This window comes from Phoca vitulina, unplaced genomic scaffold (assembly GCF_004348235.1).
Source record: "Phoca vitulina isolate PV1807 unplaced genomic scaffold, GSC_HSeal_1.0 scaffold37, whole genome shotgun sequence".
NCBI lineage: Eukaryota > Metazoa > Chordata > Mammalia > Carnivora > Phocidae > Phoca > Phoca vitulina.
The window spans coordinates 18,781,207-18,799,009 of record NW_022589740.1 but is presented as its reverse complement, the minus strand read 5'-3'; the positions used below and the strand labels follow the sequence as shown (position 1 = coordinate 18,799,009).

The window sequence follows — 17,803 nt, the reverse complement described above, 5'->3', positions numbered from 1 at the left end:
AAACATATAACTTCTAGAAGAAAAGCTAGAAGAACATCTTTGTGGTCTTGGGTGAGACAAAGATTATCAAGAGACAATACCAAAAGTTAAGACTCATGAAGAAAAAAATTCATAAATCCGACTTCCCAGCGTTAAAAATTTCTGCTCTTCAAAAGATACTATTAAAACAAATTAAAGGACAATTACAGATTGGGAGAAAATATTTGCAAAATATACAAAGGACTTACACCCAGAGTATTGTTTTGCTTTAAACTCTCAGAACTTCATAATAAAAAAATAACTGACTCTAGGAAAAAGGGAGGCAAAGATAATGAGCAGAAACTTCCCGAAGAAGACAGAGGGACAGCAAGTAAGTACACAGGCACTCAACACGTCATCAGCTGTTATGGAAATGCAGAAACGAACGAGTACCACCGTCCACCTATCAGAAATGGCTGACAACTTGAAAAGCCTACAATATCGCGTACTGCTGAAGATGTGGAGCAAACGTTGTCTCACAGAGCCTATTAGCGAGAGTGCAAAACTATATGGTCACTTTGGAAAATAGTAGGTCAGTTACTTCCAAAATACACTAATAAACACGTAACTCAGCTATCCCACTTCCAGGTAATTACCCAGAAGAAAGGAAATCTTATATTCACTTACAAAAACTTACACAAATCTGTATGTTAAAATTTACTGGGACTTTGTTCACAATCACAAAAAGCTACAGCTAACCCAACTGTCCTTCAAGGAGTAAACACACTAGTGTACCCTACAAGAGACTATCGTTCAGCCATACAAAGGAACTAGGGGTACAGGCAGCCACAGACAAACCTCAAATGCATTACTCTAAATAAAGATGAAAACTCAAAAGGCTATATAGGATATAATTCCATTTATAGGACATTCTCAAAAAGGCTCACTTTGGGAGAAGAAACTTCATGGGCAGGTGCCAGGGGCTGCGGTAGGGAAAAGAACTGACTACCCAGAACAAGGGAATCTGGGGAGGCGGGACAAGAGAGAAACACCCTGTATCTCCACAGTGGTGGTAGTTCACATGCCTGTATTCGGCTGTCAAAACTCACAGGACTGTTACGCTAGAAAGGGTCAACTTCACTTTATATAAATTATACTTCGATAAATCTTTTTGAAATATACAGAATATCAATAATGAATGTGTACTGCTAGATTCCTAATTCCAAATATAAAAAATATAAATTCATAAATGTATGCCTCATTTTTATTATGTTTTCTACTGTCTCTCTTTATTCTGTTGTCCTTGGAAACTAAAGTTTTACTGAAATTAAAATGTGTAAATTAAAAGTTGATTATGTGTAGTAAAATGCAAAACCAGAAAGCGTACAACTACCAAAACCTTAAAGATGATTCAAATGTAATTTGAGGATCATTTCAGAATACACTTTAGAAAATGTTTAAAAATATCATTCAAAGAGAACATAAAATGTGCCCCTTTGGTATGACTTGGTGAAGGTATTCAAATATTTGCTTAATGAATGAAGGAGTAGATGTAATCATTATTTTTAACCATTTGATAAAAGGTTCTAACCTTTTCACAAAGGACCTTAGGAAAACACTTAGGATCACAAATGCATTTTTAGGTAAAAGATTCCCAAACTGATTTCCTAGGGAACTTTGAGGAGGACACACACCAACAGTCCTTTTAGCCTAAGTCCTTAAACCCTGGAGTTGCTGTTTGGGTGAGTCTGCCTCTTCCTGCCCTCCCAGCTTCGGAAGACACAAGGCAAGAGGTCTGGCTACCTGGGAGCCGCTGCTGCTAATAGGGACACTAAGGGCAAGACGTCAGTAAGAGAATCAGAAAAAGGGATGCAAAAAAGAAAAACAAAACAAACCACTAACCAACCAAAAGGGATAACAAAGTGTAAGCTTGCAAGCTGCCCTGAGTGAAACCTGCTTTTCTGTGTTAACTCTTCCACCCAGACCCCTGGACCCCTACACAGGCTCAGCCTGCTGTGCTCTGGTGTGAATGAAGTGCAAATCACAGATCTGGGACACTCTACCTTCTCCTTAGTAGTGGAAGCGCAAAGCCCACAGGCCTTTTACTAAGATACACCCACCCAGACACATTCTGCAACTCTTGTCACACTTTGTGAGCTATGGAAATACACGTATTAGTATTAGCAGGAAGGAGGGAGAGAAGGGCTCCTTCCTCACAGAAAGAAAAAGAATAGCACTTCAGGTTGGCAACAACGAAAGAAAGAGAGAGAGAGGGAGGGAGGAAGGGAGGGAGGGAAAAACGGACTAGCTTCTAGAAATTTCTTCTAGGAAAGCTATATAACAGAAATTAACAGAGTATACACCATAAATACAAATTAGAAATCCTGTTCTTTACCCAGGTTTCTTAGGGAGTTCTGAAGTGGAGACAGAGCTAAAAAAAATTACTTAAATATATGAGAGTCTTTGCTATGAGAGAAGGGAAATTACTGCTCTTAGAGCCTCATCAAATTGTAGCACAAAGATTAGATTATGACTGCATCATTCAATAATGTAGCCCCCTGATCCACAATAAATGAATCAGTTAAAAACAAAACAATAAAAGGGTGAGGGGCAGGCATACCAACATATAGAAGAATGTGTAGACTTAGGATATAAAACTCCTTTGGCTTATGTGCAATCACGGGTTGATCATACTTGGGAGAGCAGGTGAGCAAAGCCCTACAACTACAGAAAACCAGCATCCTTCCTCCCCGCCCCCCTCTCCAGCCCTTATCCTAGCAAGCTGTGTCCATCACGCAGCCGTGGCCAGCGTATCTCATAAAGCCTTTAAGGTCTGGGCACACTGTCTGGTAAAGACAGTCACAAAGGTGGAGTAACAATCTCTGATGAAACACCAATCTATTTCACAGCTTGTTTTTTTTTTTTTTTTTAAGATTTTATTTATTTATTTGAGAGAGAGAGACTGAGAGACAGAGAGCATGAGAGGGAGGAGGGTCGGAGGGAGAAGCAGACTCCCTGCTGAACAGGGAGCCCGATGCGGGACTCGATCCCGGGACTCCAGGATCATGACCTGAGCCGAAGGCAGTCGCTTAACCAACTGAGCCACCCAGGCGCCCTCACAGCTTGTTTTTAAGTTCATTCCCTATTATATACGTTTAGAAAATACCAACAGTAATCAGTTGGGAGAAGAAAAAGAAAGGGAAGCTCACCTACAAATTTATGGGAAAGTATTTATTTAAAAAATAATGTAAAAGCTGAGCTGTTAAAGAAAAAATGTTTTATGCGCAGAACTCATGTCCGAAAACAAAGCACGATTAAAGCACCTCAGTACAAGTGCCTAGCTATAGCTTCGGGCCAATGAAGTAAAATCCTGAGTTTCCTAGTTCTTCCAAAAGTAGAGAGACAGGGCTTTGGCTGCAGGTAATTTTAAGAAATGATCCCAGGACAGGAGTGGGACCTAGGGAAGAACGGAAATTCAAAACAAGGATGTAACCTTGAGTTGATGACTACCATGGGCAGCCAGGTGAAACTAGGTCCTGCTGGGACCCTTTGTGGAGTAACGAAGAAAGCACCTCAAAATTGCCCACCAATGGGGCAGGAGGGGGGTCATGTCACTGTTTGCCTGTGTGTCCAGGATGACCCCATGGGGGTAGGTGTAAATACCTCAGCCTTTCATACTGCTCAGGCATAAGTGAAGAGTGGGTTCCCCACCAAGAGCACTTGGAAATGCAAGAGCTTCACAGTGTGGCTGAGGGGGCTGCTGTCAAGCCTGGGGAAACACTGTAGATGTACTGGCAATGGCCAGAGAGAAGCGGACGAGGGAAATGAGGAAACTGCAAGAATGTGGTAGCCCAGGAGGGACACCACTGCTTCAGCACTGCGGGGGTATCTGTGCCCCAAAGACAATGGCACAACTACTGCAAAATTAACAATACCTCTAGCAAACCCTTTATTAGCCAATACAGAGGTGGGATGAAAACATGGCTCTTGGATACTTAATATCTTTTTCCTTTAGTTGAGAAAGTGAAGTATTTTTAATTGTATTTCAAATTTTATGTTACTGGAAGCTGTGACAGAACAGGCAGGAACACAGACAGACACACACACACATTTTTATAAATACCTACATATTTGTATCTTCCAGTTTTTTGCCTAATGACTGAATAGTTTAAAAAGACAACAAGAAAAATTACCACAATGGCGTATCTAAATGCCTCTGGAACTTAAAATGGAAGTTTTGAAATCTATAATGGAAAAAGAGGGACATACCTTTTCAAACTGTCATACTGCAAGACCCTCTGCCAAAATGCCAATCTGGAGTGTGTGTGTGTGTGTGTGTGTGTGTGTGTGTGTGTAATTTAAGGTCCAATCATATGACAAGGACAATAAAACAAAATGCTAAGAGGAAGAAAAAACCCCCGAAGGTACTGTCTTCCTTTTTTTTGAACTAACTCAAACACATAGGATGGTAAAGGCAAAGTCATTTAAATCATTTCCTTAGTAATACAAGTAATATTTAAATAGATTTAATAGTGCTGCTCCAAACCAATGAATTATGGGTTTAAAACCTATTAAAATGTAATGTTTTTTTCCTGAGCTGAGAGGAGAGAGATTTAAATCCACTGAATTTTAATATTTCAGCTTGAGCTGCAGGAGGTAGAGAAAGTCCAAATGAACTATTCCATCAGCACCATTCAAGCATGAACATTTTAATCAGTTTTACTTCCTTGGAGTTCTCTAACACAGTTTACGCTGTCATTCTGAAAGCACTTAACACAGAGAGTGTGAAAAACCACCAAGGCTTGTTATTGCCTTCACAATTGATGGCAAATAATTTTGCAGACTTCCTATCATTAAAATGTCACTGCTAAAAATTGAGGTTCAGCATTTCTTGTGCTAAACTGCATTTTCCTACAAACACCACGGCATACCTGTTCTTAAGGAATTTTTAAGGGTTTTTTTTTTTTTTTTTAATGCATATTTCTACCTTTTTTTTTTCCCCTTCAAAGAGTTAGGTTAAAAGAGAGGGTGGAGGGAAATCCAAAGGAACCCCACTTTCTATTTTTACAAGCCAAACGTTTTCTTTTCCAATGTTCGTACTAACAAAACTTTTTTTCCTAATGGTGGCTTCTTTAGTGAAATTCTTTAGTGAAATTCTTATGAGGTTCCAAGCCAGTCTCCTTTATTAAGCATAACCACATTCACACAGCATGTGCTGATTATATAGTGTAATGGATTTAAAAAGCATTTTAAGATAGTCAGATGACTCAATTTAATAATACAGGAAATGAAAACATCATTTCTAATTAGATCATATTACTGATTTAAAACTACAATTTGTGTGCTGTTCCAACAGTGTGATCTCGCAGAGATTCTAATTTAAAAACACAGTGGCTAGTAGGACACATGACAAGATCAGACTAGATACATAACATTCCCTCAGCCCATTTGGGGGAACTCCAGGAAAGCTTCAAGGAAATGTGAGATATGACCAACTCAAAACAACACACAAAATATTGACTGCAGAATACGACACAGGAATTTTCCTAGGTTTTTTCCTTATAAATAAAAGATAAATGATATTTAACTTATTTCAATCTATCAACAGTTTTAAACTGAACATGACCTGTGAAAGAAATCATTATAACTGTGTTTCATTCCATTAAACACAACTAGCTTATTGTCAAGAGAACAAGCCGCCTCTCCAGGTTTCGGGCTCACTTCAGCATTTTGCATTTAAACTGCATGGATCACTGGTTTGCCTCATTTACCAATGAAGGTAGAATAATATTGCAGAGTTAAAAAGGTGCTTCATCAGATTTCATTAAATCTGGGAACATTTGCACTTGTCTGGATGGTGTGCATACATATAAAACAGATACATACGTAGTGATAAACAAATGAAGGTCTGTCTGCAGGGGCTTTAGATGGGTCTTTGCCTCTTGGGAGGAAAATTTCATTCCCTCAGTGGAAAAAATCATGGCCCTCTACATTCCCAAAACCAAGTACAAAAATCTAAAATTGGCCCCTCATCACTTTCGGTAGCAAGTCAAAATGGCACCACCTCACAACATAGCCATGCTCAAGGGGACACAGAAGAGCTGGTGCACTGAAAATCCCACAGTGTTACAACTGAAAACTACTGGACAGAAGGCATCACCAGGGCTGGGACAAAGACCACAGAGAAGAGCTGCAGCAGGAATGTATCAAGTGAGTTTGTAATGGGGCTCTTCCTTCTCACTTGGTTTGTGGCTCCCTATTCCTGCAATCTATTTTTCAGAATAGTCAGATTATGTGACTGTTACTCCATTTCCGGCTCAGACACCAATAATCTGGAATCCCCACCAGATCCACAAACAGCACGTACTACTTTGATAGCATGCGGCTCTACTGAGTGAGTTCTTCAAATTAGTTTTTTAGGTCACAAAATTAAATTTGCTATATTTTAATAATTAAATCCATACATACACAATATGTCTGTCAGTAACTTGGCTACAGTCTAATAAATCATCCTTTCCCTGAGAAAAGGCAATCTGCCATCCCATTCAAAACAAGGTATGGAAAATGAAATAGATATGAAACAGCATTAAAAATATACTTGATGAGTGAAGGGAAGGGAACCTGTTCTGAGTTTTAGATCCTCCCTATTTTGAAGCAACATCCAACATAAAACAATGGGTTTTTGATTTAGATTAATCTCTCCACTGTACTGACAGTAACTAATAAGACTGGGAAAAGAAACAAAACAGCTTTCTGTTTCCCAGAGAAACGGCTGCCAACCAGTCCTAAGGTAGGATGCTACTTGTGTTTTAGCAGTTCACACAAACAATGAACACTAAGAAGCCAGAAATGACCCAGCACGCTCCCCTTTCAGTCCTCCTGCACACATTCTCTCCTTCAACAGCAGACAGTCGTGTAGTGGGTGAGAAATGCAGGTTCTATCCCTGGTGACCTTGGGAGGTCAGGTAACCAAAATACATCCCAATGCAAATACGAGTGCTTCAAGCAAACATGGCTGGAAGAGACATATATACCTAACTCTAAAATGAAAGCTTTTGCAACCTTTTAAAAAATGTAACATGCTGCTATTTTCTGGAGTTTTATGAAATAAAAACTACTTGTGAAATGTATTCATTTCTCATCTCTCCCTCATCCCCAGAGCGTAGAAAGTGTACGACAGATGGGTCTACACGGCTGGTTCTGATTCCGCCTTCTTTCCAAGGGAGCACTTCTGAGGAAATAAAGGTTGCCCCTTCCCATTTATGACGTCGTCCAATTTACTACCAGTATTTTCTTGTGGTCAGAGGGCCACAAAACAGAGCTCAAAATAGCCCATTAAAAAACAAGCCACAATCAGACTAGGACTCCACCACCGCCGCCAGTCATCCCAGAGTTGTGATTTCCTTTGTTAAAAGACAGAGGCATAATTGAAGCAATATCTTCACTTCAGATTGATTATCAGGCGACCCTTATCCGCATCTTCACTCAGCAATTTGAATTTTAATGAAAGTAAATGGAATAATTAGCATTTCAAAGTGTGTTTGATACACTGAGGGGAAAAAAAGAGAAAAGACTTTTGTGTATAATCTATACACAAAAGAAAGTATTTGGAAGGGGGCAGAGAGAGGAAAGTATAGTTGTATTGTCTTCATTAGAATAATCTAAGGAACTGCTTGTACCAGCTGCATAAATAGAGATGTGATATTGTGCTCTTTTCAGCTAAGATTTTTCACCTTTATTATCCCTTAAGTTTTAGCACCTTATTTTATTACTTGTTACCTTCATCTGGAAGAACAAAAATCTAAGCAGAGTTGGAGTGATTGCCCAAACCTATGAATTCCAGCAGGATTTCTATGCAACATTAACGCTACCATCACCAGGAAGAATTTCCTAATTGGGTCACTGATTTTGCCAAAAGGTACATCTTTCATCTAGTATTCCAACTACAAATGGACACTAGCCCTTAAGAACACTCATCACAAAGGAGGAAGAGTAGCTGGGAGATACAAAAAAAAATGTACATTTCACCAAAAACAGTATGAAGGTACTCTATATTTGCGGAAAGATCAAAGAAATCAGGTCATTTTACCATCAGCGCAATCTCCATCTTTCTTTTCAGGCCTAGGCCAGCAACGGGAGCTGATTGCAAAGGAAAGAAATATTATGAAAAACAACTGTCTAATCCCCTTAGGAGAGAATTTCTGGGAACATGTCAACTGGAATTGGTGAGAATGTGATCCAAAGTTTCTGAGGAAGCCATCCAATTTCACATGAGACAGAAGGCAAAGTGCTGAATTTCACTTTGTGGTCCTCTATTGCCTTTTGCCCTTTTGATGGAACAAAATTTAAAAAGAGAGAGCAAGCGAGCGGATGACACACACTAAGATCAGAGCTAAAATGGAAAGGCCACGTACCCCAATGATGGCGTTCAGTTCGGCCATGGTCACCTGCTTGGCTCGTTCCACAGCCTGCACCACTTGTTGCTGGTGCTATAAATGAAGATCAGAAACAGAATACAATTATTTGCTTTCTAGTCAGTCAAGAACAGCTTTTCCTAACATGTCCTCTAACTTCAATTACATGCAAAACAGGATTTAGGGGTCTCCATATTTCAAATAAAAGCCCCCGGTGGTGGCTGACTAAATGTCTAGGGTACACTTGGGTCTCTACTGCAGAGAAGTAAATGAGCAACCAACTGTACCCCCACGAAGGACGCTCCCCTACAACTGGTAGAAGCAGCTTAAATTTTACTTTGATGTCAGTGGTGCACTGTGGCCCAGCATCTTCCGCTAATACTAACAAACACGACAACACAACCCATCCCCCACCTGCTTTCTTTGTACCCCCTTTTCTCTGCCATCTACATAAAAATTCTGAAAAATATTTCCTGGAAGTATTTATTTTTAAAATTTCTCCTTGTAGTTGTTACAGTAAGCACTAGAAGGCCATTTAAAATTAAACATTTACTGTCTTCTGAAAATGTGTAAAGTGTTCATGTTTTAATTCCTGTCATGAAGGGCTGCATATTTAAAAGAGATTAAAAATGTACAACTTTCACTAGCAGTAAAGTCTAAGGACTTCAGGTGTTTCTTCTCCGTGCAACAGAAGACTAAAACCTACAAGTTTCATTTATTTTTCTTCTGGAAAAACTAGGATGGATAGCATAGGAAAATCCCTCCCTCTATCCAGAATTCAGTTCTAAAGAGAATGAGCAAGATCGGAGTATCGGTAATTTGTGTAATATTAAAAAAATGAAGTAGCACAGAAGTCTCTGCAAGGGGGCACTCACCCACTTCTGGACATACACTTGTGTGTACACAAGTACCCCCCCCAAATATACATATTATTCTCAACTAAATACACTTGAACACTCTAGTATCTACATTCTCGAATTTGGTCTAAAATAGGTCTCCTCTGGACTTTTTTCAACTAGGTTTCATGAATGAAGAGCCAAAAAGACTGTTCTATGAGACAGGCACTCCTCTGTGTGGCTAGGAAGAATCTTTTGACTGATCCTAGTTGAGAAATATAACTAACTTTCTCCACTGATTTGAAGTGAATACGAAGCTTAGCTAGCATATTGCTTAATACACACAAAAAGCTAAGCCATAGATTATATATATGAAATTCCCCTTGAGCTACCTCATATTACATTTCCAAACTCTCAAATATACCCAGTTCCTGCAATCAACTAGGGTGACCAATATTTCCACCTCCCAGCTATGCAGGGTTAGAAGGGGCGTGTGGAGTGTGGAAAAGAAAACTGCTTTAGTTACCCACATGTGATGTTTTCACCCTTGATTTCCTAATAGAAATGTGTATTTTTGCCTATAATCTAATGGAAAGAAAAATGTCAAACAGATCACTGCATCTTGAGCTTTTAATAAACTCTGAACATTAAACTAGATATCGTTGATTTTTCTCTTAATTGTAAGAGTTTCAAAACAAGGACCTAAGAAACAAACCCAGTCTTTTTTTTTTTTTTTTTTTAAAGATTTTATTTGAGAGAGCGTGTGTGCACGTGCACGAGCAGGGGGGAAGGGGCAGAGGGAGAAGCAGACTCCCGGCTGGGCTAACCCTAACCCTAACCAGGACCATGAGACCCTGACCTGAGCTGAAGGCAGAAGCTTAAGGGACTGAGCCACCCAGGTGCCCTGAAAGTCTTTCTAGATATCTCCACCCATTCTCTTACTCTTTAATAAAATATTTCCCAAAGTGAAATAACTCATTTCTTTCTCTGTTTGAAGAAAGTAAAAGTCCTAAAGATTTATAAAGACACTAGTAGAGGAACAGAGACGCATGCTCAATAAAGTGACCAGTAACAGCAGTTTTTCCTCAAAGCTACCCTAACCAGTATGTTAACCTACAAGCACAGAGTTCATGTTTAGATTTAAAGCAATCTAATTGTCAGAGTAGTGAAAAATGGCAGTACTTGGACAACAGAGAAAAAGACAACATGTAGGACGACACTGGGATTTTTCTAATACTCAAAGTGAGTACATGGATAGAAAATGGTAATGGATTTTCCACCTTTTACTCTCCAACATTCAACAACGGCTGCTCAAAACTTCAAGAAACTGAAAGCCAAAGGACCACACAAACACCCATCCGACACACATATCACTCACTCCACTCATGCATCCATTCAACAAAAGCCTTTTTAAGTTCTTACTGTGTCCAATTTCTGTATATTACTGAAATATTTCCATATTAGTGTAATATCCTCTACTTTATATTACACATTCAAAGAACAGTTCCGTAAGACAGACATGCAGAAAATACAGCTATTAGGGGCCTTTCTACCATGAAGATTGTACAACTCTTGCTTCATAACCTGGACTCCAACTGCCAAGACGTGGGCAAAGATGCCTTAGGGCAGTGGGGTTATCTTTCTGGCTCAGCATTAAAATCAAGCGCGTTTACTGAGAAAAACAGAAACACAGCAGTGAACCAGAACACTGACATCTGATGTTCCTATAGAAACTCTTGCTAAAAAGCTAAAATGGCAATGGAAGTCATGATTCAGCTCCTTCATTTCCTCTCATGGCAGTGGCCACGGGCTAATAACCACATCTGAACTCTACCTGGAGTTCAGGATTTTACTTCCCTAATTCTGCTTACAACTGTGAATCATCTGCTGGTTTAAGGACCTTTTGAACAGAAGCTCCCTAAGGCAAAGAATGCCTCCTCCCAGTGTGCTCTGAAAGCACCAGAAACACCCTGCCACTGCTCACTCAGCCACGTTAGTAACACTGTAAGAAGCGCACCTCAGGAAAGAAGGGGCAAACGATCACTAAAGAAAAAAAATGAACACTCGATGAAGTAGCCCAAAATCCTCATAAACTGACCCAAAGGTAGAATTTTTTTTCCATTTCTGATTTTAACAAATAAGCTCTCTGACTCAGAAAACACAGCAAGTTTTTCACATCTCCTCAGAACCCTGATGGTTTTCCCATTACGTCTGCCATCTCTTCCCCTTTTCTTCCCCTTCCCCATCTGTTCCTCTCCTCCCATTCCACCCTGCATCTCATTTCCTCTCCCACTTCCTGCTTCTCCCCGCTGCCACCTCACCACAAGTGGTGACAGCCACTCTAGCCCCAGTCAATCTGCAGAAAGCAACAGTCCTATGGCCTCTTAGTGCTCAAGCTGCTCCCTCACATAGGGGCTCCGGATTGAACTTCTTCTACCAGCACCACCAAATAAAATGCTACTAAGAATGTATCAGTAAGCCTAAGGTGAGAGAGGGGGCCCCTAACCGGGACTTGGAAGGGGGGGGAAGCCCAATAATTTATTCTTTAAAATACTGCGATTTATAATTTTAAAAAAGAAATCCTTAAAAAAAAAAAAAAAACCTATAATGTGATTATGGTTGTACAACTCTGTAAATTTACTAAAAATCACTAAATTACACACTTAAAACAAATGGATTTTATGATGTGTAAGTTATATCTCAATTAAATATTGTGATTTAAGGAATACAAGCATGGATGGGGGCACTAAAATGAAATTCTATACATTAAATCACTTTCCTACTTAACTTTCATAAAATTATTTTTTGCATTTTTCAGGAAAAGTCTTAAGAATAATTTTTTCAACAAGAAAGAGACTGAAACAATAGAAGTCATAAGTCCAACAAAGCCTGCTGAGAAACAGACCTTAACAAACCACTAATACATGTATAACAGGTATTTAATGTATGTTTTGGGGAAGAGATGACAATGACCATACCTGCCATGCCCATACTTTAGGGCATGGCAACAGATGTAGTAGTTCCAATAAAAACAAGAAAAAACTGCTACAACTTAGAATTTTTTTTAATACCCACTCCCTCCCTTACCTCCCTTATTGACAAGGGTAAGTAAAGAGGTTAAGTGGGTAAAGGCAGCGTTGTAAAATGAAATAGGATTTTTATAATGAACAACATTAATGTTCCTGACATGTGACAAGAAAAAGTAAGCACTTGGAATAATGGCCCCACTACTCCTCAAAGAACACCCAGACATAGAGCATCTTACACTATACAGGAAAGCAGGACATAAAATAATACTAAAGGAGGTTATAGGAAGGAATGCCCAGCATACTTCCTGGAGCATCAGGAAAGGCTTTGTTTTCTTATTCATTCATTCAATTATTTATTAAGAACCTACTGTGCGCCAGGCAACTGTGGCGGGCACTGAGACTAGAGTCATGAACAAGACACTCGGTGAATGAATAACACTCACGAGCCTCGGTAATATCACAACTGGAGGATAATTTCCATGAAGAAAATTACAGGATGCTATGCAATCACTTACCTTTTTTTTTAAGATTTTATTTATTTGACAGAGAGAGACACAGCGAGAGAGGGAACACAAGCAGGGGGAGTGGGAGAGGGAGAAGCAGGCTTCCCACCGAGCAGGGAGCCCGATGTGGGGCTCGATCCCAGGACCCCAGGATCATGACCTGAGCCGAAGGCAGACGCTTAACGACTGAGCCACTCAGGCACCCTACGCAATCACTTATTGGGGAAATACCTAATGGAATCTTAGGGCTGAAGGAAGATTCCCTGTGGAAGCTGACCCAACAACTGAGACATGAAGGATGTGCAAGAGTTCTGTGGATGAAACAAGGAGAGAAGAATCCCAGGCAGAGAGAAGAGCTTGGGCAAGGTCCCTGGAGGAGAAAGGAGCTGTCAAGGAAGAGAACGAACGTGGATGGCTGCAGGAGAAGAACAGGGTAAGGGGAAAAGTTGGGAGAGACGAAGCAAGGTGGGACTGAATGCCTTCTCAGGCATGGCAAAACACACATGCAAACTTTAAAGTGGAAGAAATATTCACAAAAAGAATAACAAAGGCAAGCGCCTGAAGTCACATGGGTACGGCCCGGGCATGCTCTCTAGAACCACGTACTAGCGGAAGTGAAATCTGTCAAGGCAGGAGGAGGCCAAACACTGGCAGGCCTTGCATGATATGTGGAAAACTTAGACTTTATCCTGATAAGACATTTTTTTAAAAGACAGATATATTTATTTGTTTATTTATTTGAGAGAGAGAAAGAGAGAGAATGAGTGGGAAGAGCAGAGGGAGAGAGAATCTCAAGCGGACTCCATGCTGAGTGCAGAGCCTAATGTGGGGTTCAATCTCACAACCCTGAGATCATGACCTGAGCAGAAACCAAGAGTCAGATACTTAACCGACTACACCACCCAGGCGCCCCCGGGTAAGACATTTTTTGTTAAAAATGTTAAAGCAGCTGAGTGTTATCAGTTCTGCATTTTAGTAAGATAGAGCTGGGATAGTAAAGAATAGTAAGGAAGCTGGACAACAGGGAGGTGAATCAAGATAGGAGGGAGAGGCTAACGCAATACTCTAGGGTAAAAGATAAACTTGCTTGAACTTGGACCGAACGCCCTTCCTGCTCACAGGACTCATTAGCCACAGGTACATAAAAAGCCACTCACTCAGAACTAGTAAAGGCCTTAGAAATCATGAGACCCAGATGGCAGTGGTGCCCCCAGCACCGTAACAACAAACTGACCAACAAAAGACTCTCCACCTTTCCAAAAGCCTACAGATTTCTAAATGCTGCCCTGGCTGAGCGGACTGGAAGGGTGGCATCGTACACTATCAAGCACAGGCCAAAAGCCATTACTATATCCAACAGATGAGTTTCCTCTGTCACACCCTACCAAGTAGTCTGTCACTCTCTGCTTGATCAGATCCTCTGGAAGGGAACTCACCAGCTCATGCACAAGCGTTTTCTATGTGGGGATAATGGACTCTATCTAATATTGATTCGAAATCTAACTCTCCTAACTTCTTCCCACTGGACCCAGTTTTGCCTCTACAGTCTCCTCCACTGGAGTGCACTTCAAGTACATGAAAATGGCCTAATGGTTGTTTTCACTTTCTCTATTCCAGGTTAAATATCCCCAGGCCACTGGCTTTAGGCCACTCATCCTCTGGCCACTCCTCGGTTGTGTTCTAGGTGACAAGACAGAATACTCCAGGGATGGCTAAGCAGGTCAAATCTGAGTGAAAGTGTCACTCCATGCCCAGTAAGTCAGGCTAAAATCCTACTCGGCCTTTTTTAGCAACTCTACCAAGTGTACTGGCCCCAAAGAAGTTTTAAATTCAAATCAGCCCTTCCTAATGGTATCCCAAGAAATGTTAGTCCCACAAGAAATCAGGTATTACTTAAAACAAAAAAAACCCACCAGGTTTAATTTGGCTAATACCTGGTAAATGGCAGGTCTTCTCTAAGCAGGGTTTTCTAAAAAATTTTAGCTGTGAAACTTGGGACTAAGGCTTGGGAAGTGCTGCGCAAGGCTTTTTCCTACTGATCATTTAGCCTCACCTTCTCTGCTCTCACCCACCTGAGGACAGAGCATTCTTGCCTGACCTGTCCAATAAGCTCTCAAGTCCCTGCTCTCCAACAGAACTTTCTACGATGCTGGAAATGTTCTAAATCTGTGCTGATAATCTGGTGGCCACTAGCCACATATATGTGGATACTGAGCACCTGAAATGAGGCTAATGTGACTGGGAAACTTAATTTGTAACCTTACTTAACTTTGATTAATTTTAATTTAAATCTAAATAGCCACACATGGCTATGGCTACCGTATTAGACATTATAAGCTCTACTTAAAGTATTTTAAAGCTTAGCTCCAGTTATAATCCAATCATCACCTAACTGAAAGTCAAAGAAATGAGCAGGTTTCTCAAAAGCACCATAATTTTTTCGACACATATAGGTAAGGGTTGGCAAATACTGCCTCTGAAAGGAGGCCTACACTGAAACCTGCAGAGAAGTTCTCCCTCCTGAGAATCATTTACTTGCTGAGGGTAAGCAGGCCATAATGCCACCATAAGGATCTCACCAAAAATGCAACTGTCACTAAAACGCACAGTCACACAGAACAAGTCAATTGGCCAAACTGAGGAACACGGGACAGGATTATGATCCTTGATGCCTCATTCAGTATTGTGAGGAAAAAAACAGATTTTAAATGAAAGGCTGTCCAATGTGAGAATCCGAAAACGGGACAAAATCCATTAAAGCCCCAATCTAGGTGTATTAGTCACTTCAGGACATTCCTTGGGTATACGGCACTGTCGTAACAGATTACCAGCACGGACAGAACGGCCCTGACTGGAACGCAGAGGTGTCCTGTGAAGGCTGCTGGCATTTAATGAACGATATCTGAAGATGGTCTTGCGGGTGTCATCGCATACTTATCAGGGGATCTCTGGTGATTTCAGCCAAGCTCACCTCCATCAAACCATGTTATCACAAGCCATTGGTTCCTTACAAAGTTAACAAGCAATAAGACGAGTTAACCGGGTGCCATTATGAGGCGAGAACACTGCCACCAGTGCATGTAACCACTGTATTTTGTTCATTTCCTCCCTGAGGCACAATATGAAAGTGACTGATCACATTTTTCAACTTCCATTTTACAATTATTCTATACATGCAAAATGTGGTTCAGAGCAATTCAGTACCATATTAACCCAGGTACCAAAAAACACAGCATCTGAGATACACTCATATCTCCTATCATAAAAGGGGTTTGTTTTCCATCAAATGAAAAAGACCAAATTTATGGCACGTCAAAAATAGAAAGTCAGGTATCATAGCTGTTCTTGCTATTGGAATTGGAGAATTTAAATCAACACGTATTACCACCATGATGTACTTGTGTACTATTTTCTACTATTTAAATGCAACGGAAAGCACCCAAACAATCTGCAGAATTCTAGAGGAAAATACTATTTGGTTCTACTCATTAGATAGGCTAACAGGGTAATAAAAACCAAGTTTTGAGTTAAAATTAAATGTGTACCACATTCAAGTTGGAATACTCTCTTTTCCCTAGGTAAATACAAGAATAAAAATAAAAGGCTTAAAAATTTCACTCTTAATTTCCCTTTTACACCCTAAAATTTCTAATGACCAGAGGACTATTATTAAATGTGATCAAAAGAACGATTTAAATTTCCTATGAAATCAATATTTTCACATACAAGGAAGAAACAGCTGCTGACTGGTAAGCCCAGGCCTCAAAGCTGGGGGTTCTGCCATCATTCCCCCTCGGCTCTGAGAGGATGAGTCCACAGGGCTCCCCCAGCAACCATAAAGCAGTTCTGCCTCCACTTAAGTAACTCAAGAAACAAGAAACAGGGGTTGGGGGGTGGGGGTGGGGGGTACAGGAGATAAGTCAGTACTTAGTAGCATCCTTCAATTTTGCTGAGGCCCCGTAAGGTCTAAGGGTCTACAAGATATATCCTGAAATCCCTGATGAAAAAAGAGAGTCCATTCATACACTACGTGTAAAAACAAAACTAATTTCAGCTAAGCAACCAGATATTTGGAAAAGATCCAGTCCCCAACTGGATTGAGAAGTTTGTTTGTCTAGATAGCTTCGTGGGCAAAATACAGACCACATCCCAAACCACTGCTCCTTCGGAGGCCAGCTCTATAGATTGAACACCTTGAAGGGCTGTCACCGTCTGGGTATTTGCTTGCTGGTTGGGGAGAGACAGGTGGTTGCTAAACTGGAAAATTAATTTTTGGAGCTAGAAGAGAATCACCGTTGGGGCTACCAAATATGCCTCACTGAGATTTTTAGCTAGTTCACAGCCCTGACTTGAGTTTTAATTTACGCTTTTGTCCTCTATAAGGACATAGGAGAGGAAGATAAGCAATTCATTCTTTCAAAGGCAATGAGTAAAAAGGGGAGGGAGGGCTGGTCCCAGGTCTTCTCAAAAAGGAAACTCAGAGCCTTGCTCCGACTGCCGCAGCAGGCCCTGGCAGGACCCAACCGCAGGAGGGGCTCACCGTGTGCCACACGGCACGCGTGTGATCCCAGTATGCATCGCATGCTGTAACTAGCCTCATGTACAGATGAGGAGACTGAGGCTTACAGAGGCGAACCACTTGCTAAAAAGGTCACCCAGCTTTACTTGGCTAGAGTAAGCCATGTAATTTGTAACAGAGAGGCCAGGACTCGACCCAGATCCAACTGTCATCATTCTGGCATCTCTTGCTTATGGAACTGCCAACGGGGAGTTGATTATTTATAGCTCCTCTCCTGCAAAGGAGACCCAAAGCAGGAGAGAGAAGAACTTCCCACTTACTACGTTGAGATTTGCCTTTTAAAGGAGAAACTTGAGGGCAACAGAATATAGATCAGTCTTACCCATTCCTAAAAGTCAAAAGTGGGAGGAAAAAAAAACAGCTTCAGACAGGTGAGGACTCACTCATGAGGCTTCTTTAAATTCTGGTATTAGGGATCCTATAAAATTTTTAGAACTGTATGTGAGGGATGCCGGGGTGGCTCAGTCAGTTAAGCATCCCCCTA

At 40.7% G+C, this 17,803-nt stretch overlaps 1 protein-coding gene across 3 annotated transcripts in view; it reads right to left on the bottom strand.

Annotated features, from left to right (window-relative positions):
- TLE4 (TLE family member 4, transcriptional corepressor) overlaps positions 1 to 17,803 on the bottom strand; it is a 141,300-nt gene that overhangs the window by 85,409 nt on the left and 38,088 nt on the right. For 2 of the 3 annotated variants that reach the window (XM_032427663.1, XM_032427664.1), the window contains exon 6: positions 8,373 to 8,447. The exons of the other annotated variant lie outside the window; for it this stretch is intronic. In XM_032427663.1, the coding sequence (XP_032283554.1) occupies positions 8,373 to 8,447 (75 nt within the window). The remainder of the gene's footprint in view (positions 1 to 8,372; positions 8,448 to 17,803) is intronic. 3 annotated transcript variants of the gene reach the window in all.